A 27,907-nucleotide genomic window follows, 5' to 3' on the forward strand; every position below is an offset into this window, starting at 1 on the left:
AGGGCACTTTATTAAGTTCCCTCTCCTGGACGTGGGAGCAGCAACAGTATGGAGCAATCAGACAGAGAGGGTTCAGACAGATGGGCTGGAAGTAGCATTTGATTTATGCTTGCCTGATTGTTCTGTTGTGAAAGAAGGTTTGCAGCGCTGCAGAAGAAAAAAAAATTGTGCTACATCTGCCTCCATCTTACAATCATTTGTAAGCAGTAAAATATACTGCTCTCAGCACATGCTTCCTCAAGCAAATCTCACTCATTCAGAATCCATCTATCATCTACAGTGGTACCTCTACTTACGAATTTAATGCGTTCCGAACGCACATTTGTAAGTCGAAAAAATTTGTAAGTCGAATCCCATAGGAATGCATTGGGAGAAAAAATTCGTAAGTTGAAACAACCCTATCTAAAAATTCGTAAGTAGAAAAAATTCTATCTAAACCGCATCCAAGATGGCGGACGGAGCTCCATTCGTAAGTAGAAAAATTCGTAAGTAGAGGTACCACTGTATCTGTCTGTCTGTCTGTCTGTCTATCTATCTATTTGCCTGATTCCAAGGTATGCCTCAGGGCCACACATTACATCTGCCACAAGGAATCTGTCTCATGTGGTGGCAGCACCATGAAGAAAATTTAACATAAAGGGGCACATTATGTTTTGAACTGTTGTTTCAAACTGCAAAACAATCAAACACACTCTTATTTTTATACATACTAGATTGGCCTGGTTTCTATTTGTTTGTTTGTTTATGGATTGTTACCTGCAGATCTACTTGCATCCAAGCAATATAAACCAAGATAAATGTGTCCGCTTAGAGACTGGCAGGGATTAAATTCAGAAGTAATCCCAAACTTTTGAGCATGTAAATCCCATTATCTCCTGTAAAGACTCATTAAACTCCTTATTAAGCCTCTACTCTTTCTCCCGCCAACATTCACCACAGTTCTATGGTTTCCAGAGCACGTCAGCAACCAAATAACAGGCAAAAGCCATTCAGAAATCAACCACAAAGAAACAATCCATTTAAGTCTGTTTAAATATGTCCCAGTTCTTAGCTTTTCGGCATCAAATACGCACATTTCTGATCGTAATCTTCTGCTGCCCTACAATATAATTCCAAGATGCAACCATACATTTTAACAACTACTAAAAATAACAGGATCATCTGGGGATTAGGGGCTTGGTGCCATCAGCACAATGATGACACCCAGCTCTCTTCTCTCTCTCTCTCTCCCCCCCCCCCTTTTCATCTGAGTCCATGGAGGCTGCTGGTACTAAGATCAATGGACTGGATATGGGTCAACAGACCTGAACCTAAGCAAGTAATTAGAGTTGCTACTGGTCAGGAAGAATACAAATCAAAGAATAGAGTCGCTGTTTGTTTTGGATAGGATGGCATTATTGCTAAAGAAATAAAAAATATCAGGTCTGCAGTTCTGAGGTACTCCTTGACTCAGTTTTGTGGCAAGATTTGTTGCACATGGTGGCTGCACCCCAGTGGTTTCAAAATACAGTGGTACCTCTACTTACGAATAACTCTACTTACGAATGTTTCTACTTACAAATGGAGCTCTGTCCGCCATTTTGGATACGGTTTAGATAGGATTTTTTCTACTTACGAATTTTTTCTCCCAATGCATTCCTATGGGATGCGACTTACAATTTTTTTCGACTTACAAGGGACTTCCGGTGAAGGCGCCCTGAGAGCGAGTCACGAAAACTTGGAGCTCCGCGTTTTGCTGAGCCCAACTAAAAGGATAGTGGCGTTTAGCGGGGGGGGGGTGCTTAGCGTCAAAGCTCCCTCCAAACGACGAAAATACGGGGTTTTCGTCGGAGAAATAAGAAAAGCGGCAAGAGGGACAGAACTCCGCAACCGGCACTGTCTGTGGAGGCGGCGGAGAGGAGTCCAGCTTTTAACTACAGACGCCATTATCGCGACGCAGAAGACTTGCCCGGTAAGCGCTTGAAGCTCACCGACTTAGAGGCTATCAAGAGGGATCCCCCCCCCCGGGTGAAGAACGGAGGACTAAAATAAAGTTAGATACTAAAGAGAGAAAATCTTGCAGCATAAAAAAAAAGCGCTGCTTAAGAGATCGACTGGAGAGGCGCCGGGGGGGGAGGACAAAGTCGGAGAAACACAGTATCACCGGTGTGAGAATAGCTGCAACATCTGGATTGTGTTTAAGCGTAAATTGTAAGAAAATATCACAATTTGAGCTATAAGAAGGTCTGAGTGCTGAGCGCTAAAGAGAGTTTTAAAACCGGGAGATTCTTTGACTGCTACACGATCGGGTCTGACTGTGATTTGCGGCGTGGAATTGCGCTTTAGAGGAGGGGAGAAGAGGAGTGAAGGAGGGAGGATTAAATAACATCTTTGAGGAAAAGGAGACGTGGCAAGAGGAGAAGGTAAATGGCGATTGCCCGCTTCTGCTAAACTGCTCAGACAAACACTCCTTAAGGAAGTGGATGAACTTGGATGGTTCGATAGGAGTGACATCTGGTGGCCGAATGCCTTAATGCCTTAATGACATTTATGTATTTTACCCCCCCTGAGTTTGTGATTCTACGACCTCCAAATCCTCTCCTGTGAAGACAACTGTACCTGAAATTCTCCAACTAAGACTCAAATTAGACAGAATCTTTCATATTTTCAATTTTATGTCCTTAATTTTAATTTGGGAGTAATGACTCATTAGAGCCCGTGCAAGGAGATTCCCACAAAGAAAGGATTGGGGCTTAAAGGAAGTGACTAAGGTGAACCTGGAGAACCAGTGGACACCTGTTTTGGATAAAACAAAATTCGGAAAGAAACGTAAGAATATGGGATCCAAAACCAGAGCAGCAACGGCGACCACAAAACGCCAATCTCTTACGGGAGACAATGACCCGTTAGGTGATGTCAAAGATTTGATCACCGAAATGAATAAAACCTTAATCACGGAGATAAATAAAACCTTAAACGACAAATTGGACTCTGTTGAGGCCAAATTAGAGAATAATTCTAAAGTGATTTCAGAACTGACTGGCCAAATTAAAGAACTTTTTGGCAAAAACAAGGAAATGGAAAAAGCAGTGAAAGAGCTGAATACCAAGGTTAACAATCATGAGGATAATATTAGTAAACTGACAACAGAGAGCAGAGACCTGAGGAAAATTCAAGAAAGAAATGACAAAGAGAGGAGAGAGCTGCTAAAGACACAAGAGGAGCTGGCGGACCAACTAGCCCTCGTAGAGATGAGACAGAAAGAGTTAATTCTCCGTCTGAGAGGCGTTCCCGAAAGACAAGGTGAAAGGATCGACGAGAAGATATGTAAAGAACTGGCAGAATGGCTTGGTGTCAAAGAAGAAGACCTGATATTAGATGTGGACAAGATATACCGAGTTAGAGGAGATAGATCCAAAAGATTTAAAGGACCCGGGGACTGCCTCATATTCCTAAACTCTGGTCTGCTAAAAGACAAAATCCTACAAAGAAAGAAACAGGGACCCTTGGTGATTGAGGGCAAATCGATTGCCATTTTTAAGGAGATTCCGAAACGGTTCAGACTTAAGAGACAAAAATATAAAAGATTGACGGATGCCCTAACAACGAAGGGAATTTGGTATGTGTGGGAATTTCCTGAGGGTCTCACTTTCACATTTAAAGACAGAAGGAAAACGATAAAGAGTGTAGAGGACGCAGAAGCTTTTTTGGAGAGATCAGGGAAGGAGTTGGTGGGAGGGGGAGAGGAGGAAGAGAATTGAAATTGAAGTAAATTGCTAAGAAAAAGTTTGTAATTGAAAGTAATCCTTATTAAGAGGGTAGGGGTGAGGTGATTATAACGTTGAATGCTAGAAGTTTGTGTAATAAGTTTTCTTTATCCTTCTCATCGAAATAATAAAAGTTGACAATCTTAAGGAAAAAAGAAGTAAGTTATTAAGAGGAATATCTATATGTATACATAGGTAGGTATACATATAGATATACATAATAATAGTAACATTAACAGCATTAAAATAACTATGGAATTAAATATTGTGTCATGGAATATAAATGGGTTGAATTGCAAGAGGAAAAGAAATAGGGTGGAACATGTATTGAAAAAAGGAGATTGGAATGTGATTTGTTTACAGGAAACACATGTGGTAAAAAAACATGAAAGAGTTTTAAGGAATGAACGATTGGGGATAGAGCATGTATCGGCTGATAAGAGGAAAAAAAAGAGAGGAGTAGTAACATACGTAAAAGGGAATTTAAAATCAGAAAAGGTATTTCAGGATGAAGAAGGGAGGGTGGTAGGGGTGAGAATCTATACACCGAGAGGGAAAGTAATAGTGATAAACATATATGCACCCAACGGATGTAAATCTAACTTCTTCCAAAGAATTGAACAAATACTAAACGAGGTTATTGACGGGGATGAGATAATACTTGTAGGGGACTTCAATGGTGTTGTATCACCAAGTTTAGATAGATCAAGCGATACTAAGAAGGGAGGTAAGCTGCCGAAAATATTCATCCAAATAACTGAGAATTATGAGTTAAAGGATATGTGGAGACTCAAGCATCCAACGGAAAGAAAATATACGTTTTTCTCTGAAGCTAAACAATCAGCTTCAAGGATAGATATAATTTGGGTTTCCACTGGTCTAACAACATGGGTCAAAAGATGTGAGATCATGGCCAAATCGGTAACTGACCATAACCCGGTAATGGTAAAGATTAAAGAAGAGAGGAAAAGCATTAAAAGGTGGAGAATGGACGATAGGATGTTGGAGGATGAGGTCTTTGTCAGAAAATTGAAAGAATCGGTCAAGGAATTTTTTCAACTCAATACATCGCCAGAGGTAAATATAACATCTGTATGGGATGCTAGTAAGGCCTTTATTCGAGGATTGTATATACAACAAAAAAGTAGATATAAGAGGGATAAACAGGAAAAATTAGAGAAATTGAAATCAGAGATAGAATTGAAGGAAAAGGAGTTGGGGAAAAATCCGAAAAATGTTAATATAAAGACACAAGTGAAAATGTTACAGAATAATTTAAAACAGCTAATGGATGAGGAAATAGAGAATAGAATTATATGGGCAAAACAAAGAACCTTTGAACTTGGAAACAGATCTGGCAAATTATTGGCCTGGCAGTTAAGGAAGAGACGAAGCCAACAACAAATTATACCCTGTTTCTCATATTTTAAGACATCCCCATAAAAAAAGCCATAGCAGGATTTTTAAGCATTCAAGGAATATAAGCCATACCCCGAAAATAAGACATAGTGATAGGCGCAGCAGCAATGCCGGCTGTGGCAGGATGAGGAGGGGAAAAATAAGACATCCCTTGAAAATAAGCCATAGTGTGTTTTTTTGAGGAAAAAATAAATATAAGACGTGTCTTATAATATGAGAAACACGGTAGCTATAAAGGATGGGGGGGAAATTAAGACCAATCCGGATGAAATACAAGATTGCTTTGTGAAATATTATAGTAAATTGTACAAAGGGGAAAATATTAATAAAAAGAAATTAGAAGAATATTTAGATAAATTCAATGGAATTAGTATTAGGCCAGAAGAATTGGAGAATTTAAATAAGCCAATTTCATATCAAGAAATAGAAGAAGAGATAAATAAACTTAAATTGGGAAAATCACCAGGCACGGATGGCCTGTCAGGAAAACATTATAAAGTGCTGCGAGAGGAATTAAGAGAAGTGTATAAAGTGATGGCAGATGGGATTCTAGAGGGAGGAGAGTTTCCAAGAACATGGCAAGACACATATATTACCCTGATACCTAAAGATATAGAGAGAAAAGAAGAAATAGGGAATTATAGGCCAATTTCATTGTTAAATATTGATTATAAAGTATTTGCCGGAATTCTAGCCAATAGGATTAAGTGTGTACTAAACAGAGTAATAGGGAGGGAACAACAAGGATTTTTACCCCAAAGAAAGATGTCAACTAATATCAGAATTCTGTTAGACATGTTTGAATATGTGGAATGGAATCCTAGTAAAAAGGCTGCCTTTATATTTCTAGACGCCGAAAAGGCATTTGATAATTTGGCATGGGAATTTATGAAAGGGGCGTTAAAGAAATTAGGAATCAAAGGAAGATTTATGGAGGGAATAAAGGCTATATATAGTAAACAAATGGCGAGGTTGATCATCAACGGGGACATAACAAAAGAATTCGAAATAACTAAAGGAACGCAGCAGGGATGCCCATTGTCCCCGCTATTATTTATATGGGCACTGGAATTCCTAATAAAAGATATTCAAATGGACAAAGACCTCAAGGGTATATCGGTCGGGAAAAGTGAGTTTAAAATACGAGCCTTCGCCGATGACTTGATAATAATGTTGGAAGACCCAGTGGAGACCATACCCAAATTGAAAAGAAGGTTATTGGATTATGGGAGGGTAGCGGGATTAAAAGTTAATAACCAAAAAACTAAATTGATGATCAAAAATATAAGAAGAGAAGAGGGAGAGGAAATACAAATGATTAGTGGGTGGGAGATAGTGAGAAAAATTAAATATTTGGGAATTAATATTTGTAATAATAAAGTGGAACTATTTGATAACAATTATGCTAAAATTTGGAGGAAAATAAAAGAGGACATGGAGAATTGGAAGGGATTGAATCTAACATTTACAGGCAGGATCGCCGCAATTAAAATGATGGTCCTACCAAAATTGATATTTTTATTTCAAATGTTGCCAATAAAATTAAAAAAGGAAACATTCGACACTTGGAAGAAAGATCTAAATAACTTTATTTGGCAAGGAAAGAAGGCAAGAATACAATATAGGATATTAACGGACGCAAAAGAAAGAGGAGGCTTGGGAGTTCCGAATCTCAAATTGTATTATGCGGCATCTTGCTTGTGTTGGATGCGGGAATGGTTCATATTGGATGACTTGGAGTTACTCAAATTGGAAGGTTTTAGGAACATCGGAGGTTGGCATGCACACCTATTAAAAGAAAAAAGAGGTGAATACACATCATTTACAAACCATGTATTTAAAAAACCCCTACTTGATATATGGGAGGAATTTAGATGCCTATTAGAACCCAAAACACCATGGTGGGCCTCACCCGTAGAAATGTCAGCAACAAGTAAGGAACCCAAAGGGAGTAATTGGCCGACATATAAAGAATTGATCAGGAAAGTAAATGACCAATATGAGCTAAAACCATACAATCAAATCGAGCAACATTGTCAAAGCTGGTTACATTATCTTCAATTGCAATCGATCTTTAAAGAACACAAAGTAATTGGATTTGAGGACAAAAGATCAAAATTACAAGAACTTTTATTAGAAAATCAGGAAAAACCATTGGCAAAAATTTACAAATTTTTATTAGAATGGGAAATGAAAGATGAGATAGTAAAGGATGTAATGATAAAATGGGCTAAAGATATAGGGAGGGTAATTTATGCTAAGCAGTGGGAGAAATTATGGAGTGAGGACATAAATTTCACAGCATGTATGACAACAAGAGAAAATATATGGAAGATGGTTTATAGGTACCACCTTACACCAGCCAAATTAGCCAAAATCTATAGAAACAATCAAGATAAATGTTGGAAATGTAAGGAGAAGTTGGGAGACTTATTCCACTGCTGGTGGAGCTGCAGTAGGATTAGCTCATATTGGTCAAACATATATGAAGAATTGAAAAAAATGCTTAGACTTACATTCGAGAAAAAACCCGAGATCCTGCTGTTAAGCATGATCCCGGAGGATATACCGACGGACAGGAAGAACATACTACTCTATGCGTGTGCGGCAGCCAGAATGCTGATCGCCCAAAATTGGAAAGGAGACAAGATCCCAACCATTCAAGATTGGTACATAAAACTGACTGAATACATGACATTAGCAAAGTTAACCGCAACGATCAGAAGGATACCTAAACAAAAAATTAAAGATGAGTGGAAATATGTGGATGAGTACTTTTATAAACAAAAAATAAGCACAAAGTTGGTGATATGTTTAGATTAAGAGACACAAGAGGATAGGAAATAAGGTGATGGGAATAGAGAAAGCTATTTAATTAAAAAGAAAAGGAGAAGCTTAATAGAATTTAACTATGAGAGGGAACCGATGATAAGTGTTTGGAAGTCGTACTTCTATCCTATCTTATACTATGCTTACCTTTACTTTTCTTACCTTTACTTTCCTCATCTTTCCTTCTCCCTCCCTTCTTCCTTTCCTTTTTACTTCACCCCACCCCTTCTGTCCTACTCCCCTTTTTCCTCACTGACTTACCTGGGATCTCTCCTCTCGTTCGTCTTCCTTCCGCTCCTATTTTTCTTCTTGTTTGGCTTTTTATATTTCGAGCTTCTCGGTCCAAGATTGCAAAGATTGTAAAGACCAAGTTTTAGATTACCGAGATTCTGAGGCTGATTTTATAATGGCATAATTTGAAAATATTGTTTATTTGCTATATATATTCTTTGTTTTTGTAATTGAATAATATGTGCTTTTTTTGTATGTATTTTCTTATGTATTTCTTTTCTGTAATTTTTATAAGTAATAAAGGTTTTCCAATAAAAAATAATAATTTCGACTTACAAATGTGCGTTCGGAACGCATTAAATTCGTAAGTAGAGGTACCACTGTATTGAGGTTTCAGCTCAATGTTGAGCACTGGTCCAATGCCTCAAGCTGTAATATCTCGCCAGCACAGCATTTCTAGTGTAACACCTATTTACCGGCGCATTTGGCTTGTACAGTCAGGCTGCCAAATAATGCAAGTGCCTTAAATTATCATTTTAGTGTGTGAGCTTAGACCCTTCTTTTCAAAGAACCATTCTTATGACATAATTGACAAAGAAATCAAGTCCTCTTCCGGTACAGGAGAATTAAGCACCTTTATATGTATTAAAGCAGAGAGGTCGAGAAACTTTTAGCCACTGCGAGAGGCGAGGTTACAGGAACTGAGGCAGATGGCCCTCTCGGCAGTTGTGCCCGCCCTGTGGAATGCCCTCCGAGCACATCAATCAGATGTGATTTTTAAAAGACATCTGAAGGTAGCCCTGTTCAGGGAAGTTTTTAGTATGTGATGTTGTACTGTGCTTTTACTATTTTTGTTGGGAGCCACCCCAGAGTGGCTAAGTGGCTAGGGCAACCCAGTCGGATAGGTGGCATATTGATAACAACAACAAGAACCCCCTATGGGTCAAATCTGACAAGATGGGCAGAGCCCCCGCCAGCCAATCAGCACAGTGCTTTGAAGTGGATTTCTGAAGATATGACAATTAGCTGATCACTGGATTTTCCGAAGCTCCATTCAAAGAGCCCCTCTCAAAGCATTATCTCATCATGCCCTTTGAAAGAGGCTTTGTTGGCACCACTGAAGAGCTGGGCAGCTGTGTCTGCAAATATTTCAGCTAAGGCCCACCCTCACCTATCCCCACCTGCCCCGTCAGGTGTAGTGCAGAAGGGTGTGGACTGGCTAAAGTGGCCTAGCAGACTTGATTAAAAGGCACAATATGAATCTTTGCAATTAATTACATCACAAAAGAGATAATCAAGCCATATCTCTAATTATACCACTTTAGCGCTGCCTTCAATACTGCACAGAACAGTATTGGTATGACTGTTTCAGGACTGTATCATGTGGGGGGTGTTGTTGTTGTTTTAAAAAAGTACAACCTTATATTTTAAATGCAGTATTCTATTCTATTCCTCCATTTTGTTTAAAGTAAACCTGTGATAGCAGCAGGAAAGCACACACACACACACACACACACACACACACACACACACACACACACACACATATATGTCTGGTGATATTTATATATATCTCAATCACCATGTAGTATGGCAGCTTTTTTACCTGTTTTGATGGTTTCATTGGTTGACATCAGATTCACCAGACTACGAGTTTGGATTATTGGAAAGGCTAATATTTGAACAAAATGCTTCAAGGGGGCTGTGAGAAAGCTTTTCTAGACGGCTTTCTTTCATTGACTTTAGAAGCTTTTGTACTGTTTGTTTGAAAAACTGGTCTCAAATGGCTTAGGATGGCAGTGGGTTTGAAAAACGATACTGTACAGGACTCCCTTGTTTACTTCTCAGCGGGGCAAAAGTGAGCATGTAAGAAGACTGAAAGCACATTAAAGTGAAAAAGTAGTATTTCTTCAAATTTGAAGCACGGCAGCAGAGTGCAAGATTAAAGTGGGGAAATTGTGCTGCCCTTCTGCAAACAACAAAATGACATGGACAAAACAGATGACAGTATGGGGCAAAGAGGGAATTTGTTTCCAGCTTTCTTCTCTGCTCACACTCTTATACTTCCTTGACTTATCCACTGAAGGAGATCCATATGCAGAAGCAGCTTTCTGCAAATATCATTAGCTGGATCAGGAACCATCAGCCAAAATCAAACGAGCATTCCAGTACAGAATGCCATCTATTTATACTATCTTCCTTTTGGCAGAATACACATTCACATACATACCTAAAATGCACATTCCCCAATGCAGAGGTGTATTTGAATGCCTATCAGTGTTTGTTCCATTGAAAGCAGCATAGTGTGGACAGAGAGAACTCTGTTTATGCTGCAAGGTTTTAAAACAGCGAAAGGCACAAGGGAGGAGAGTGCTACTGGGCTCATGTCCTGCCTGAGGGCTTCCCATGGCCATAATGTTGGATGCTTTAAGACACCAGACTACATAGGTCATTAGCCTGATCCAGCAAGGCTTTTCTTATTCACCAAGGCTTGTTTCTCCCCAGTGAGACCAGAAGGAGCAAAGCAGGCATGGCCCAGTCATGCCTGGTAAACCATCAACTACTGCTTACCATGATGCCTGAACGCTACCAGTCCCTACAAGTAGATACATCCCTGGTTCTCTTTAAATTGCCACTCCTAATCCAAGGAAGATTAACAAAATATTAAAGAGTAAACTCCATGCCTCTTCACAGTCTGCCATTGGACCTATGTTCAGACTGGCACAGCAAACCTATGCTCTTCTAATCAGAGACAACTACACGTGCTTGTCTGTAGAGGACACCTGTAGTCACAGAATTGTAAGAGTTGGAAGGGACCCCCAGAGTCATCTAGAAATGCAGGAATCTCAGCTAAAGCATCCATGACAGATGGCCATCCAACGTCTGCTTAAAAACCTCCAGTGAAGGAGCGTTCACCATCTTCCAAGGGAGTCTGTTCCACTGTCAATCAGCTTTTATTGTCAGAAAGTTCTCCTTTCTTGGAATCTCCTTTCTTGTGACTTGAAACCATTGGCAAGAGTCCCACCCTCTGTTGAGGCCTACTCTTTGCTCGAGGCTCAGCTGCTTCACTCCTAAGTGGGCATTCTTCCTGCACTCCCTGGTCACTGCCATCACGGCTTACAACTCCCCACACATTGGGGGCCAGAGGAGCTGAGTGGATGGAACTGAGACAATGCCTGCATCCCCTGCTGCCCCATATGTACAGAACATGGAGGTAAAGTTAAGAATTAGCTTATTACAGCCTTTAAAAAATTGTGATTATGTAATACACATATACTTCACCTTTCTTCCACAGCAGAACTCAAGGCAGTGATACCTAGGTAGTCTTCCATCCCAGAAATAACCAGACGCAGACCCTGCAAAGCTTCAGCAAGGCATTCTGCGCCTTCAGATTTAAGTTCTGAACCAGGCACCCCCAAACTTCAGCCCTCCAGATGTTTTGGACTACAATTCCCATCATCCCTGTTAGCTAATGATCATGGGAGTTGTAGGCCAAAACATCTGGAGGGCCATAGTTTGGGGATGCCTGTAATCTGAACTTACAGTTTAGTAGAGATATCAGGTGCCCACTTTTCATACTTTTCATATTTGTCTGAAGCTTCTCCAACAAAAACCCCAATCCCAACTACTGTACATAAAAAAGGATAAATTTGCCACCCACGTAGGCCTTGCAGGAATTATTTTGTGTCTTGGTATAACTGCTCCACTGAACTTAGCTTTAAATCATGTTCAGGGGAAAGTACAAACTTTGTATGCCTTGAGTCACTTTGAACTCAAAAGTATACCCTGCATTTAGTTCTGTTCTTTCTGTGTGTGCAGAGAACCAAACGAAAGCAGAACTTGCTTTTAATATAGGTTCCTTCATCAGGAGAAGTCTAAAACTTTCAAATTCTATAAACAAGCTGATGCAGCTTACACAAATTATGCTGCCTATACAACAGTTCAAAAACATGCTGAGCTCTTAAGAAAAGTCATCATTGTGCACAAGTGTATATATATAGGACAGAATTATGCATTTTGGAAGTCTGGAAGATTTTTTTAAAAAAAATTGTTCCTGTATTAGCAAAAAAAAAATCTTTTTAAAAAAATCACCCTTCATCTGTGTTTACAATGACACTACCATCTCTTTACAACTCTGCTATCAAATATTGCTTAAGGACATATGATCACTACATAACAGTTCACAACATTTTCATTGCCATCTCTAGACATAAACTGATATGTAACAACTGGGATCCATAATCTGTATGGTTGGATAATCATATTAACTGAACTGGAAAACAACACTTATTACACAATTATAGAAATGATTTTCTCCTGGAGGAGAATTTTCATTTATTTATTTCTAACCCAAAAGGAACTGAACACAGCAAATAAATGGAAATTTGTGTTTCCCAGCTAATGTATTATGTGACTTAAACCTGATGCAGGAAATATAAAACCTTAAGTAGTTAAGCAAGGGAGGCAGGTTATTGTGCAACCACAGGTCATTTATTTCCGCACGAAGTGGTTTCCCAATGTTATAGGAAGTCTTTGGATGTTGTTTGCAGGTGCACCCATTTCCGATTTCATTTTACTCAATCTTCAGATCTCCCACCCCAGTTCCCTTGAAGGGTCAGGAAAGTTGTAAGATGATAGGAGAAGTAAGGCAGACTATTTGGCGTTGGCTCTCTGCATTTTACGAGTTCACAGTGCTTTGAGGATTAATAGACACCAGTAAACCTTGTAGTGAGATTCCTCTACCCTTATTAACAACAAATTAATTCCTTTGTTTAAACTTTATGGAAGTCTCCATCAATATGCTGAATTCACTAGGATGCTGAGCATGCTATTGATAACATTGCTGAAATAATAAAGAGAACAGGAAAACTCTCTTTTTTATTAAGGAGAGACAGATAAATGGGACAAGATACAAATAGGGCTTTATTTTGTGAGTCATTTTTAATGAATAAAGTGCCTAATAAATGCAAATAGTAACTATGAAACTATGTTTTTGAAACAGAGCAGACACAAAACGTCTAATATGTCTCAAAATGCAAATCCCTGCATGAGTCAAACAGAAATGTACCCACAAAGACTTTATTGCCTCAGTTTTTATATCTGTAAATGAAGCCTAGCCAAAAGAATTCTTTAAAAGTTTGTAAAACTAAGAAATGAGGCACACTAATCTAGCGAATACACCTCTCGATTTTTCAGATAAAATATAGTCCTGAGTAGCCTGGAAAGGAGGAACCAGGGCTTTTTTTCAGCTGGAACCTGATGGAACTCAGTTCTGGCACCTGTCAGGTGGGAGCCATTTCTACTACGTATTAAAGAACAACTGAGGCAATCATGGTGAGTTCTGGCACCTCTTTCTAGAAAAACAGCCCCGGGAGAAACCATACTGATGCGTAGTCTTATAACCAATAGCCCATGAAGGAAGCCATTGTCAGTAACCAATACCCCATTCATACTAACATGGCACACATAATCATCCCTATGTAGTAAACATAGGCTAACCTGTTAATAATAGCAAGCCTGGACATGAGTAGATGTTCTCTGCCCATGTGCCTGTTTAACAGATGTTAACTAATGCATGTGTGCTGTCACTGTTAACAACACACCTTTCATGGAGCATCTAGCTGCTATACACCTGCTACCAGCAAGGCAGGGTAGCACATGTTTCACTTCAGAATACTCTCTCTCAGCATCTTTTAACACCAGGACCTCAAGCTTCAAACTAGGAACCTTTCAGTAGTGCTGGGCTAACATACCGTGTTTCCCCTTTTTTAATACGTAGTCAGAAAGTAAGCCATGGCAGGGTTTTTAACCATTTGAGAGCTATAAGACATACCCCGAAAATAAGCCATACTTCCGCACCAGCTAGCAGGACCCAGCATGCTGGCCGCGACAGGAGGAGGAAGCCTGCCGGGTCGGGTCAGTGCCCGGAAGCGGCGGTGGCTGCTTTAGTGCCAATAAAGCGTGCAGCAGTGCCGCACGGAGCACCAGCCAGCAGGACCCAGCTCCTGCAATGCCGGCCGCGGCAGGAGGAGGAAGCCTGCGGAGTCGGGTGGGTGCCCAGAAGCGGTGGCGGCTGCAGCGCTGACAAAGCGTGAAGCAGCGCCGCACGAAGCACCAAGGGCACGAGCGGCAGGAGGAAAGAGAGAGGCTCGTTACTTGCGGCACTTTAAGAGAAGCAGCCAGAACCGATCTCCACATTCCGAGCCTCCCTTTTGCGCGTGCGGGCATGTTAAAGCCCCGATCAGTTCACTCCCCACTTCTTCCTCGCCATCCCTCCCTTTCACGCGTTGCCTTGACCCCGCAGCCCCCCTCCCTGGCCATCTTCCCCTAAGTGCAGCGCTGCTTCGTGAGCGCTGCAGCCGCACGCTCTCTGTGTGTGCGCGCGTCTCTTTCTTTCTCTCCCTGTGCGTCCGTCTCTCTCTGTGTGTGCGTGTGTGCGCGCGTCTCTCTCTCTCTCCCCCGTGCGTCTCTCTCTCTCTCTCTGTGTGTTTGTGTGCGTCTCTTTCTTTCTCTCACCGTGCATCCGTCTCTGTGTGTGTGTGTGTGTGTGCGCGCGCGTCTCTTTCTCTCTCTCCCCCGTGCGTCTCTGTGTGTGTGTGTGTGTGCGCGCGTCTCTTTTTTTCTCTCCCTGTGCGTCCGTCTCTCTGTGTGTGTGTGTGTGCGCGCGTCTCTTTCTCTCTCTCCCCCGTGCGTCTCTCTCTCTCTGTGTGCGCGCGTCTCTTTCTTTCTCTTCCTGTGCGTCCGTCTCTGTGTGTGTGTGTGTGTGTGTGTGTGTGTGTGCGCGCGCGCGTCTCTCTGTGTGTGTGTTTGTGCGCGTCTCTTTCTTTCTCTCCCCGTGCGTCCGTCTCTCTCTCTCTGTGTGTGTGCGCGCGTCTCTTTCTCTCTCTCCCCCGTGCGTCTCTGTGTGTGTGTGTGTGTGTGTGTGCGCGCGCGTCTCTTTCTTTCTCTCCCTGTGCGTGTCTCTCTCTCAGTGTGTGTGTGTGTGTGTGTGTGTGTGTTTGCGCGCGCGCGTCTCCCCCCCCCCCCCCACAGAGAAAAGGTTCCGCTTCGGCTCGTCATTCAGCCGCGCGCGCGCGCCAGGGGCATGGGCCCAAGCCTCGTCCCCCTCGCGCTTCCCTCACAAGCATCTCGGAGCGGGACGGGTCACAGCCTCCCTCCTCATTCCTCGGCCGGCGTGAGAGAGCCCGGGGAGCAGAAGGATCCCAGGTTTAACCCCCAGGTACCCCCAAGTTTGAAATCCTGGAGAGCTGCTGCCAGCCTGGTTGACAGTAAAACCTGGATAGCACAGTAGGCTAGAGTGTGGTGTTTATAATGTGCGCGGAAGAGAGCACCGAGTGTCCTGAGCCAGTGGGACCCAGTTGTACCAGCACTTAAAAAAAAAGACACCCCCTGAAAATAAGCCACCGTGTGTTTTTTTGAGGAAAAAAAGTTATAAGACGGTGTCTTAAAAAAGGGGAAACACGGTATCTGCATTTAAAACAGATCCATGGAGAATCAATCAACCCTTTTTTGTTTGGGAGTTGCAATTTAATGGTTGTAAGTCCCCAGGTAATTAACAAGCCTCTCCTTCTCTCTACTTGAATTCAAGTGCCTCACATGGCTGAGCCATTAGCACTCCAGAGGCTTAAATCGCAACCATTGTCTTCCAATTTCATGTGGTGCTTTCATGCTTAACAATTAAATAAAAGTTGAATGCTTTCCTTCTTCAAAGTGCAAGGAGACAGAAAGATGGAATTGGTTAAAAATAAAATGAACTCCCCCCCCCCCACCTCCAGAGAGAGAGAGACCTGCACACACAACTTTATGAATACCGACAGCTACTGGGAAATGGAACATATTCAGAAAGAACTGAAACAACAGAGGTTTTTCTGCAAAACTGAGCAATTTGCTAAACTGCAAGAAATATTTAAAATGCAACATTTTACTTAAGTTTCCTCCCAAGCCTTAAATTCAGTCTGAATTTTGCCTTCCCCTCTCTTTCCCATGTTCAGGCAGTGAACACAATTGTTTCTGTAGCAAAAATAGCACAATCCACCTTAATGTTTGCAGAAATACTTTTTTTTTAATTGGGGGGACCCTACATAGAGAGAACCACAAAAACAGCCCAATCAGGACTCAGTCTTCTTGGGTGGCCAATGGATGTTGATCAATATTTGAATTTTGAAAAACTGTGCTCTATATATACCACATTATTCCTGTTTACAACTCATTGAAGTCTACATTTGTGTGCATATGAAAGCCGAGTTTTGTGGTTTTGTTCATCTATTATTTTACTTTATATCTGTATTTGTCTTTGAATTGTTTTTTCATCAAAGCAATAACTGAAATATCAGAGTTACAAATGAAAATTGATGAATGCTTGCTGGGTTTGGGTTTTTTTTAAATGAAATGCTTATATTTTTGTTATTCTTGCCAAACAACATCTAAAGGTAGGAAGTGACCCAAATAATTTAGTGCAGAAAACTAGCAAATATTTAAGGTATTCATGGCTCAAAAGGAAACTGAAGAAATTATATACACAGAAAGATCTAAGACACAACATTCGTTGCATATTTAGCCTTAATCCATTGCTCAAATGAAGAAGGGTGGAGAGGTGAAGGAAACTGTCTGAAAAGCTAATGAAATGGAATAAATCACCCTTTTAGACAGATGGATACAAGGATGAAAACTATGAAATAGTCAGAAAGCTAGCTACTCTCAAGATTGAATGACCAGCGGTTTTTCAGTTGTTGATCTCGGCTTGATTTTCTCCTCATCCTCTGCTCCCATGGTCGTATTCCCACTGACACTATTAGATCCAGGAAAGGAAAAATGTAGGTCTGTATTAATGAAATTATACATCCTGAAGTAGATATAGACTTGTGAGAGGACTGCAAGTTGCTGGTTGGAAATTTCAACACTGACTGCTAGTCTCTGGGCCCTATGTAATTTTCATTTGAATGTAAACTTCACATGCAAGGCACTTCAGCAGTTCTTGATGGAAGCTTGCAGAACAAGTAAGAGCAGAAACACACAGTTAAGATGAGGAAATATCCAAGTTTTCTTTGCAAACCATTTCCATATTATTCCAAGAGATTAACCCAAGTGCTAAGATAGGTGGCACAATATCTGAATGTTGTATCTCTTATTTGTAAACGACTCACAAAATAAAGAGTGGGGGACCTGCAACCCTCAGGCTATTTTCATGATGTTGGAAAGAAAAAAATGGGGAAGGGGGACAACAGAGAGAGGGGGGGAAAGGGAGGGAGGGGGAGGAGACTCTTGGCTCTGTCTCTGTGCTAGATTGAAAATGGAGTTTGCCCCCATAATCTCTGGGCTATGCTTAGTGCCAAAGTTTATTCCCCCAAGATATTAAGGGGACTCTTGTGAATGTCACTTGAGTGGATTTCCCCAATAGTTCCTGTTGCTTTAACTGAGGGAGCAAATGCTCAATCTTAGCCAAGCCCCCCAAGAGATAAAATTTTGATTTTATGTTATTTTAAAATTAGTTCCAGGATTAGAGTGGAGGGATCCTCTAAACTCCTCACCACTTTATTTTCTCTGGTGGCTGGGAATTTATTCGTCGACTGAGCTCACATTGGTGGAGTCAAGACAACTGAGTTAAAATTTAACTAAAACATGTCAAAAGTATACCCAACACATAAAGAGAACGCAAAGTAAAAGTTTCTCATGCCTCCAAAGATACAGCATTCTTTTGGTAAAAGTGACCCATCAGATCCTCCCAGAGGATAACTCAACACAGGACTAATCCTACAGAAACTAGGTCAAAAAGCCACAAAGATTAAACCTTCATCCCCACTTATACCATTGACTCCCACATACAGTATAATATTGACAGTCTAACCAGTATCCAATTGGTTCTCCAAAACATGCCTCTTCTCTCAAATGATGATCTTAGCTGACACCCCAGGTGCCTAGTACATGTATTGCTCATGTATCAAAATACTCATCTTCCTATATTTATCAAAAAGTCCAATAAATATTAGCATAGTTCCTGTTACTTTGTTGCATCCCATGGCCTACTCTCAGTCCAACCTGTTCTATTTCCAGATACAATTCATTAGGTAGAAAAAGTGTTTCCCCTCTACCATGGAAGGCTAGTATTTCAGCAAAACTACACAGTGCAAACTTCCTGGAATTACTAATTCATACAACTGAAGGATCACATGTTTGTTCACCACATTAAAAAAAGAGGACTTCCTAACCCATGGAACATTGGGATACCAGGGAGAAAAGCCTAAGCCTTAATTTCTAATCTGCAGAAAGATTTTGTGCACAAAGCATTCACATGGGATTCTCCATTGCACTCTGAAATGATAGTGATTCAGATTCAGATGGTGATTAGTGTGTAGATCAGCTCTGAATCAACAATCCTATTTATGGACTTCCTGCACAAGTACAAATCAGAATTCAGAATCAGAGACGTTCCTCTCTTTTTTACAATCATGTCTTTCCATTTCTATTTTTAAAATGTAGAATCAATTCATAGTTGCAAACGTCAAGAATGGCATTCACTTACCAGTTTTTGGATTAATGAAGAAGAATCCCTGTGGATTTCCACTGGTAATCTTGTAGGTCAGCTTGTCATTGGAACCTGAGTCTGCATCAAATGCCTCGATCTGAATGACTGACATATCCTTAGGTGAATTTTCCATGACTTCTGGGTAATAAACAGGCTGAGTCGTCTGCGGAGCATTGTCGTTGACATCCCCAACTTCTATATAGATTTCAACGAAGGAAGACAGAGGCACAACACCCCTGTCTGTAGCATAAACAGTAAGCCAGTAATGGGAAGTAGTCTCACGGTCAAGAAAATCAACAGTGGCTATTGTACCTGCATAGGAAAGGGAGGAAAAGAAACAGCGTTGAGTATCACATCTACATGATTGATTTTATTGAACGCGGCAGCTTTTTTTCCCAAAGTCTTTGCCACAAGTCACAAATGAAAAGCATAATGGTTTCCACAGCCTTGTTTTGTATAGACCAAAATGAAGCATTCTACTTTTATATATGGCACAAAACTCAAGAAAAGGCAGTTAGTGATCACAAATGAATTGTAAGGGAAAATTCAGCCAGTGATAGACGATAAAGTATAGAAGTGTGAGAGTTAAGAATCAGTATTAGATACGAGGCCTGTTCAAATGTTACCTGTCGCTCAATGCACTTGTCGCCTTTTCCCTGCAGGAAAAGATGGGAGCACACAAACTTGAGTTCTGGTCCTTTCCCCCTTGTAGCATCCCAGTGCTAAAAGCAATGACTGTAAAGGCCCTAAACTACTTATTTTTTTGTACCAGGCCCTGCCTACACAATGACATAAATGTGGTACATGAAGTAGTTGGGGCCCTGCTGGTTTGTCATGAAGTGGCTTAAAAAATTAAACTAGCCTTTGGCATGCCCATTTCTTTTTTTATAAACCTGGCAATATGGCATGATTTCGTCACCAATGTGGCTTAGGTAGGGAACCACAATGTTAACAGAATGATGACAGGACAGAGAGATCTCCAGCTATGGAACTCTCCAAACTATTTTGGATGGACAGAAGGTAGCTATCTGAAAGTACAGTATTTGTCAATTTAGGACATTAATGCCCACTTTTCAATTTGCATAAAATTCCCAAAGCAGGTAACAAGAGGGAAAAAAAACAGACCAGTACTCAATGCTTCACATCAGCTCTCCACTATACTAAGTTTCTCTTCTTTTCCAAACTTTACCTTGTGAGGAAGGGAGAAGGAAAACTAGTAGCAAAAACTGCCGAGGTCAGCAGAAGATCTATGTTTAAATGTGTAAGAGTTTTCAGTGACAAAATGAACACCTGCTCTACCTGCCTCCAATACCGCCAGTAAGGCTGGGAGTTGTAGTCACTAAGATGGCTCCTCTGAGAGCTGTTCTTTGACATCAGTTTCATACTACCACAAAGCTAGTTTGGAAATGCAGGGAAACCCGATAGCAGGCAAGGCTAGAGGCAGCTGGCATCAAAGTGAAACATTTTGAGTCAAGTTAAACTCTGGAGTGGAATTTTATCTGCTTTATATTTGGGGAGCCTTTTAGAAATCGGCCATGTTTGTTTCCAGTCCTGACCAACTCAAATTCCCCAGTCTCAATGTCTAGTTTAAACAATCCTTAAAGAACTGCTATTTAAGAAATTTCTGAACTACCACCAGATGTCACTGCAGAAGCTAAATTGTAAATGTAGCCAAGCTGAGACAATATGAAGGGAAGCAAGTACCAAATTTATAAAGTAGAAATTCGTACCCTGCGCACATTGTCACCTGGGTACATCATCTTCTCCTTCAAACAAAAATGATGCTGTACTGTTTCAGAGAAATCTGCTAATGCCAGTAAAGCACAGTAAAACAACCTTAGTAAATTTGAAACAAATTACCTCTTTAGACTTCCAAACCTCTTATTAGTGGTGCATTATTCAGCTGCAATTTTCTTTACGCACACATAACAATCACACACCATTATTGCATCATCAATATAACATTATGCTGCCAGGTTTTATTTCTGCTTTTAATGTGGAAACTCCATGTGGAAACTCCACAATAATCACTTGTAAAAGAACAAGTGTTTGCAGGAACCAAGAGAAGCCAGCAGGCTTTCCTCAAGGAATTTCAAAGAACTACGTTACAGCTGCGTCTTTCAGCAGACCAGACGGAAGATGAGCACTTCAGCTCTTCTGCTTCCATTTCTTTTGAGTCGCACAGCCTTCCAAGACAATCCGCTCAAGCAATGCGCAATTGCAACTCATTTTCTGCAGGGGCTATCGGTGTCTTAGAACAGGGGTCGGCAACCTAAGGCCCATGGGCCACAAGCAGCCCACGGGGGGGTCGTTTATCCGGCCCAAAAGTGGCCCCCGAACCAAGCCACCCACTCAGCGAGTCCCCAGGCACTGTGCTAAAGTGGCACAGAGCAGCACGGGGACTCACTTCCGTGGCACAGACGCCGAAAATCGCAGGCACACGCGCTCATGCACACGCTCCAGCCCACGGAGGGATCTCTGCTGGAGTGAACTGGCCCAGGCGAGGTAAACCTTGCAGACTTAGAAGGTCTTAGAAGGTGGAGAAACTAACATTTTAGCACTGGGAAAATAGATGCTGCTTCTAGATGGCTCATCAACTGAGAACCTGACTGCGCTGTGTGTTGTGCTTCTTACACGAGCGCCAGAGGTATCTACACACAACAACACCTATGACATTACTAGTGATATGGCTCACTCCCGCCCAGAGCTACCTGTGCCTGAGGGATATTGCATGGGAACTTGACACATCTCAAGCAATGTCCCTTGTTAACTTTACACCCAACCACATACATTATCCTACAGGTGAAACTCGGAAAATTAGAATATCGTCGAAAGGTGCATTTATTTCAGTAATGCAACCTTTTATTTTTCTTTAAATTTTTACAAATGTTTTCTTTTGGAAATTCCACAGTAATAAAACAAATAGTTACAAAAATAAACATCGCTATTGCATTTAATTAATTACATTCCATTTATAATTGACCCGCCTAACGACAAATAATTACAATTACAAGAAATAAAGGCTTGACATATCTTGCTTTGCATGTCATGCATCTATCTCATATATTGGTTTCACCTTTTAAATTGCATTACTGAAATAAATGCACTTTTCGACGATATTCTAATTTTCTGAGTTTCATCTGTATGCAGCAAGAAGGCAGGTTGGGTAACATTCTCTGCAGAAATCACGTAAGATCAGCCCCATCCTAATGTCTACAGTATTCTGATCCATACTGCAGCACAGTGGAACTATGCCTGGAAGAGCATCACCCATGTGGCCTGGTCAGGGTGTGTGAGCATGAAAGGGAGTGGATCTTTAAGTAATTCCCAGGAGACATGAAGCTGAAAGGGGGCTTTCTACACTTCGCCTTAAGACACATCCACTCTCAACACACAAAGAATGCAGCAATATGCTTCTTTGTAAGATTAGACTGTAATGCTATATGACTTCTTTGAGAGCAAGTCCCACTGAACTTGGCAGCAAATTTACTTATGGGAATACTATTATTATTATTATTATTATTATTATTATTATTATTATTATTTCATTGAAAAAATACAATTATAAAGAAATAAAGTGATACAAAAAAAGAAGGAAATGTGAGAGGGAGAAAAAACAAACATGTTTATAAGAAAAATATATACACAGAAATGCAATATATTCTCATATAAACTGATATAGTTTTATTATCCTAATACTTATGTAGATGTTAGTAGCCTGCTACATTCAATCATTTAAACATTCTGTATAAACTCCTTCCAAATGTTAGCATATGTATCCAAACAGTCTGCATCTGTAAAAAGTCCGTTCATAAGTTGCGAGTGTTGTCATATTGTCAATCCAATGATTAAAGGGTATCATATCTTTATTATCCCAATCCATCAGTATCAATCACTGGGCCACCATCTGGGAAGACTTGCATAGGATTGCACTATTAATATTCCATACCTAGGATGACCCCACCCCCATAGTGCCCCTTTTCTTATGGAAGCTCCCTTCCCCGTGCTCATGGAAAATGGGCTCTCTCAAGGGTGCACCACAAACAAGAACTCTCATAAGGTAAAGGTAAAGGGACCCCTGACCATTAGGTCCAGTCGCAGATGACTCTGGGGTTGCAGCGCTCATTTCACTTTACTGGCCGAGGGAGCTTCCGGGTCATGTGGCCAGCATGACTAAGCCGCTTCTGGCGAACCAGAGCAGCACACGGAAACGCCGTTTACCATCCAGCTGGAGCAGTACCTATTTATCTACTTGCACTTTGACATGCTTTCGAACTGCTAGGTTGGCAGGAGCAGGGACCGAGCAACGGGAGCTCACCCCTTCGCAGGGATTCGAACCGCCAACCTTCTGATTGGCAAGCCCTAGGCTCTGTGGTTTAGATTACATGCCAAAGCTTAGCCCACATTGCTTAAGAGGTGTGAGGGGGAAAGAACCACATATTCTGCACCACGAGCAAGGAATAACCAAATACAGTGGTACCTCGGTTTAAGAACAGTCCGGATTAAGAACGGTTTGGTTTACAAATTCCACAAAACAGGAAATAGAGTCCCGGTTTGAGAAATTTTCCTCGGTCTAAGAACGGAATCCGAACTGTGGAAGGGCACCAGCAGTGGAAAACCACGCCTTGGTTTAAGAATGGTTTTGGTTTAAGAACCGACTTCTGGAATGGATTAAGTTCGTAAACTGAGATACCGCCGTAAAGCAATCATTAAAAGAGACTTCTTCAGCACAATTATAATATCCTGCCTGCTTCACATTCTGAGCTGGCTCTCTCAAATGTAGTTGGTCAGTGTTAAAATGGCTTTGTTTTCCCAAGTCTTTTAAGTGGGCAGACACTGAGTGTTAATTAAACCATCCCAGTTACATTTTACAGATCCATTAATATAGTTAAAGGAGTGATGCTGAAATGGAATGTGTTTTTTGTTTTGTGGTTTTAAACCCACTTCATTAAAAAGCAGAGATGGAACTCCTGCTGCCTTTTAAGCTTGGCAAGATCAGTAAGACTTCCAAAAATGTGTCGGAGTCTTTATTTGGGTCACTGCTCCAGATTACTAGAAAGCCTCAATGAAAAAAAACACCACACAGTATATTGCAAAATCAAAATGGGTTCAGAGTTCTTGGAGGAATAACTACGTGACACTCTGGTGTAGAATTTTAAGTATTCCAACTGACTGCTTCATTGGACTTAATTTCAACCAAAATTTCTCAATTGCATTTGACATGTTGTGAAAAGAAACATTGTATTTTCTTGTCAGCAATGGGCCTGTGACTTTTTAAATTTATTTATTTAAATGTCTATAGGGCCAAATCTATTGGGCCAAACCAACATAATTACCAATAGGTGTCAAAGTAGTACCAATATCTTCTTTTTTAAAAAAAAAAAATTAAGGCTAGTCTTAGAGCAAGCAGATGGTTGGCAGCCACTTTAAACTCAAGAAACCAGGAAATTGTCCTTAATTTCAACCACATGGAGCCTTCAATTTTCATCAGGTCAGCCAAAACCTCTCCTTAATGAGTGTGGGGTGAAAACTGAGGAGGATATGGACAACACTCAAAAGACAGGGGTGTGGTCCAAATGCAGTCCTCTAGACTTCTGTGTCTGGTCCTTTGGACTCTTCCCAGGCCACATCCACTCCTCAACACTCACCCTCTTTCCCCAAGCCACATCATTTCCAGATCTATTTCATCTCCTCCTTAAGTGTTTTTGCATTGCCGGAATGAGTCCCTGCCATAGCTGCCAAGTACCCCGTTTTCCCCGGGAAACCTCCGTTTTTACTTACCTTTTCCCAGTGGTCCCCCGTATCACTTCGTTTCCCATTTTTCTCCGTTATTTTCTCCTGCCGCATCTATGCATAGACGCGACTTCCGGTGCCGACGGCGGCCATTTTTTGTGCCCATAGAAGGGCAAAGCGACACCGGAAGCTACGTTGACGCAACTTCCGGTGTCACACGGCTGCCGGTCCCGGATTCTGCAGTCCGGGACTTGGAAGGTAAGGTCCCTGCTTGCCAAGATGGAGGACAGAAACAGGTGGCATAGAAACTAGCACACTGTGACATTGGATCCACCTTTGTTACTATGTTGTAAACCACTGTGTGGACAATTGACAACAAGTGGTATGTAAGTGTCATTCATTCATTCATTCATTCATAAAATGGGCCTGGAAAGCTCAGGGCAATTAATAATAATGATGATAATAATAATAAATAAATACATAATAATAAATTTTTATTTATACCCCGCCCTCCCCAGTCAAAACCAGGCTCAGGGTGGCTGACACAGTAAAATTACAATAAGACATAAAAGGGGAAAAACAAATTAATTAAAATACAGGTTAAGAAACAATTTAAAAATTTAAAAATGCAGCCTCATTTTAAAATAGCCCAAATCAAAACCACAGGGAGGAAAACATAGGGGACAGACTGAGTCCAGCCCAAAGGCCAGGCGGAACAGCTCGGTCTTGCAGGCCCTGCGGAAAGGTGTCAAATCCCGCAGGGCCCTGGTCTCCTGTGAAAAGGCCCTGGCCCTAGTTGAGGCCAATCTAACCACCTTATGGCTTGGGATCTCCAAAATGCTGTTATTTGTGGAACTTAAGGTCCTCCGCAGGGCATGCCAGGAGAGGCATTCCCGTAGGTACGAGGGTCCTAAGAAGCAGCCTATGAGGGGCAGAAATGCAGCAGAAGTCACAGGTGGAAATAACTTTAATTTGGTACATTTGTTGAGGGGCTTTGGAAACTGCATGGCAATTCCCATAGGGCCTAATAAACCACAGAGAGGTTAAGCTGGAAGAGGTGTCACCCTGGGTATGGGATCTGTCAGAGGGCCTGATGTGGCTACTCTAGAGTAACGACTCCAGCATAGTCTTTTAAGGCTTTTATTAAGTGCTGATTATTTACAGTGGTCAGAACGATCTATATACATGCTTAAGGTGAGGTGTCAGAACCTCCGAATGGCGATTGGCGCGTTTTCTTCCAGCATTGAAGCTTTGGGAGACCCAACCTCTTCCCCCTACGTTTGCGTCGCAATTCGGGAGTTGGGGGGATTGGCCTTCCCCCCGTGCGCCCAACTTCCTGTCCCACCTGGGGCATGGGCTCCGCAACCTTGCCTGAGCCTCGGACACCACTTCCTGACTCTCCGCTGGAGGCAGAGCTCTCCCTACTCTCTCCAGTGCTTGGGGATGGGCTGGAACTTAAGATGGGAGGGACTTCCCTGTATCCCTTGTCCCTCACAGGATCATTTAAGTGTTTCATGTTAGGTCACAAATTGTCCACGGTTAGCCACAAATTTTAGAACATTTTTATAAATATCTATCATTAGAAAGCTTCTGATTCCCTCTAGAAATATGGAGTAGAATGAACCTTTCCCTATTAGGAAGAATTGCGGCAATAAAAATGAATGTGCTGCCGAAAATGCTCTTTCTTTTTCAGACAGTCTCAGTAATGGTTAAGGATGATTGCCTCAAAAGATGGCAAAAGGATGTTTCCAAAGTTGTCTTTGGGGGGGGGGGGCGCATGTGTTTTTCGACATCATCGCCCTCAATGTAAACTCTCTCTCTCTCTCTCTCTCTCTCTCTCTCTCTCTCTCTCTCTCTCTCTCTCTCTCACCTACATACCAGTTCATGCATTCATTCTCATCTAGGGTCCATTTTAAGTGGGGGGTGGGGAGAGGCCATCTTCCTTGAACCTCTTCTCTTAAATCTCTATTCTTATGATTGTGCTCTTTGCACTTGTTCCAGCTTGACTGCGCTGGTTCCATGATTACCACCAAGGAGCAAGAGCTGACTAAGCTCAGCCAAGCAAAGTGAATCATCCACCCATTCTGAAGCAAAGCATAATATGTTAAACTAATATTTCTTTTATGCACAATGCTATTTATGAATCTGATTAATAGTGTGACAAGTTACTTTTACAATGAAGCTGAGGAACACTGACCAAAAGCATTTATACTTCCCTATAGTAGCTGCACCCCTCGAGTATTAAAACACAGTCACAAAAGTACAAATGTTAGCACCTATAAATACTTTAACTTGGTTTGGAATTTATTTATTTTCAAAAAGCTTCATTTCAGAATATGAACACAAATTTAAAAGCTCTCCATTTTTAATTTATGCAAAGCTAAACCAATTCTCTGAGCTTGCATTTTCTATAAAGCTTTGAAACTTTTAATACAGCAAACAATGATTTGGGCAACATGCTCGTTCACTCCCTCCACTTGCTCTTGTCTTCTCATATGTCCCTTCACTTTTAATTTGCAGTTTAGCACTAATCAGAGTTTACCATTTCGGACAGCACAAGACACTATGGTTAGGGTTAAACTGAAAACCAAAAGGCAAACACTAAGAAACAAGATAGATGGTGTGGGATATGAAAACCCACCCTAGTTTCCAATACTCAGTCTAAATCATTATTTGGAGTGTTGTATGTCTTTTGATAAAATGCGAAATCAAGTAAATTAAATGAAAATGCTTAAAGATATTAAATTTTAGAAGATTGATATCGGTTTTCGGAAGTTATGCAATGCACTGAAGCACAGTTGTCTGCACACTCCCAAAACAAAAGTCAATGGAGTGGTCAAGCTTCCCACTAGCAAGAAGTAATGGGTAAGAAGCAAGGACTATTCATGACCCTGCCTGACCAGTGAGAGGAGTGGGTTATCCCAGATATAAAGGGCTGTCCTCCAGGAACCCTTGGGGAATGAGTATTCCTCACCCCCACCCCAAAATACACACACAAAGCTGATTGTCATTATTATTGCTATAAAAAAGGTAAAGAACCCCTGACAGTTAAGTCCAGTTGCGAACGACTCTGGGGTTGCGGCGCTCATCTCGCTTTACTGGCTGAGGGAGCAGACGTTTTTCCGCAGGCAGTTTTCCCTGGTCATGTGGCCAGCATGACTAAGCCGCTTCTGGCGAAACTAGAGCAGTGCACGGAAACGCCGTTTACCTTCCTGCCAGAGCGATACCTATTTATCTACTTGCATTATTACTACACTGATGCTTAATCCCCCCCCCCCCCCAGGATTTAAAGACATCAATAGGCCTCTTGGTGGCCTATCACAAACCTCCATTTCCTGTCACCAGTACAGCTCCAAGCCAAGGGTAGAGGCAGATGAACTGACCTCTGCACCTGATAAGATTGGACTGCTAGTCAGCAGCAGGAGCA

At 41.4% G+C, this 27,907-nt stretch overlaps 1 protein-coding gene across 6 annotated transcripts in view; it reads right to left on the bottom strand.

Annotated features, from left to right (window-relative positions):
* Positions 1-27,907, bottom strand: part of FAT1 (FAT atypical cadherin 1) — a 133,471-nt gene that overhangs the window by 70,629 nt on the left and 34,935 nt on the right. For all 6 annotated transcript variants that reach the window (XM_060278780.1, XM_035111841.2, XM_035111837.2 and 3 more), the window contains exon 3: positions 18,745-19,059. In XM_060278780.1, coding sequence (XP_060134763.1) covers positions 18,745-19,059 — 315 coding nt within the window. The remainder of the gene's footprint in view (positions 1-18,744; positions 19,060-27,907) is intronic.

Source organism: Zootoca vivipara, chromosome 9 (genome assembly GCF_963506605.1).
Source record: "Zootoca vivipara chromosome 9, rZooViv1.1, whole genome shotgun sequence".
NCBI lineage: Eukaryota > Metazoa > Chordata > Lepidosauria > Squamata > Lacertidae > Zootoca > Zootoca vivipara.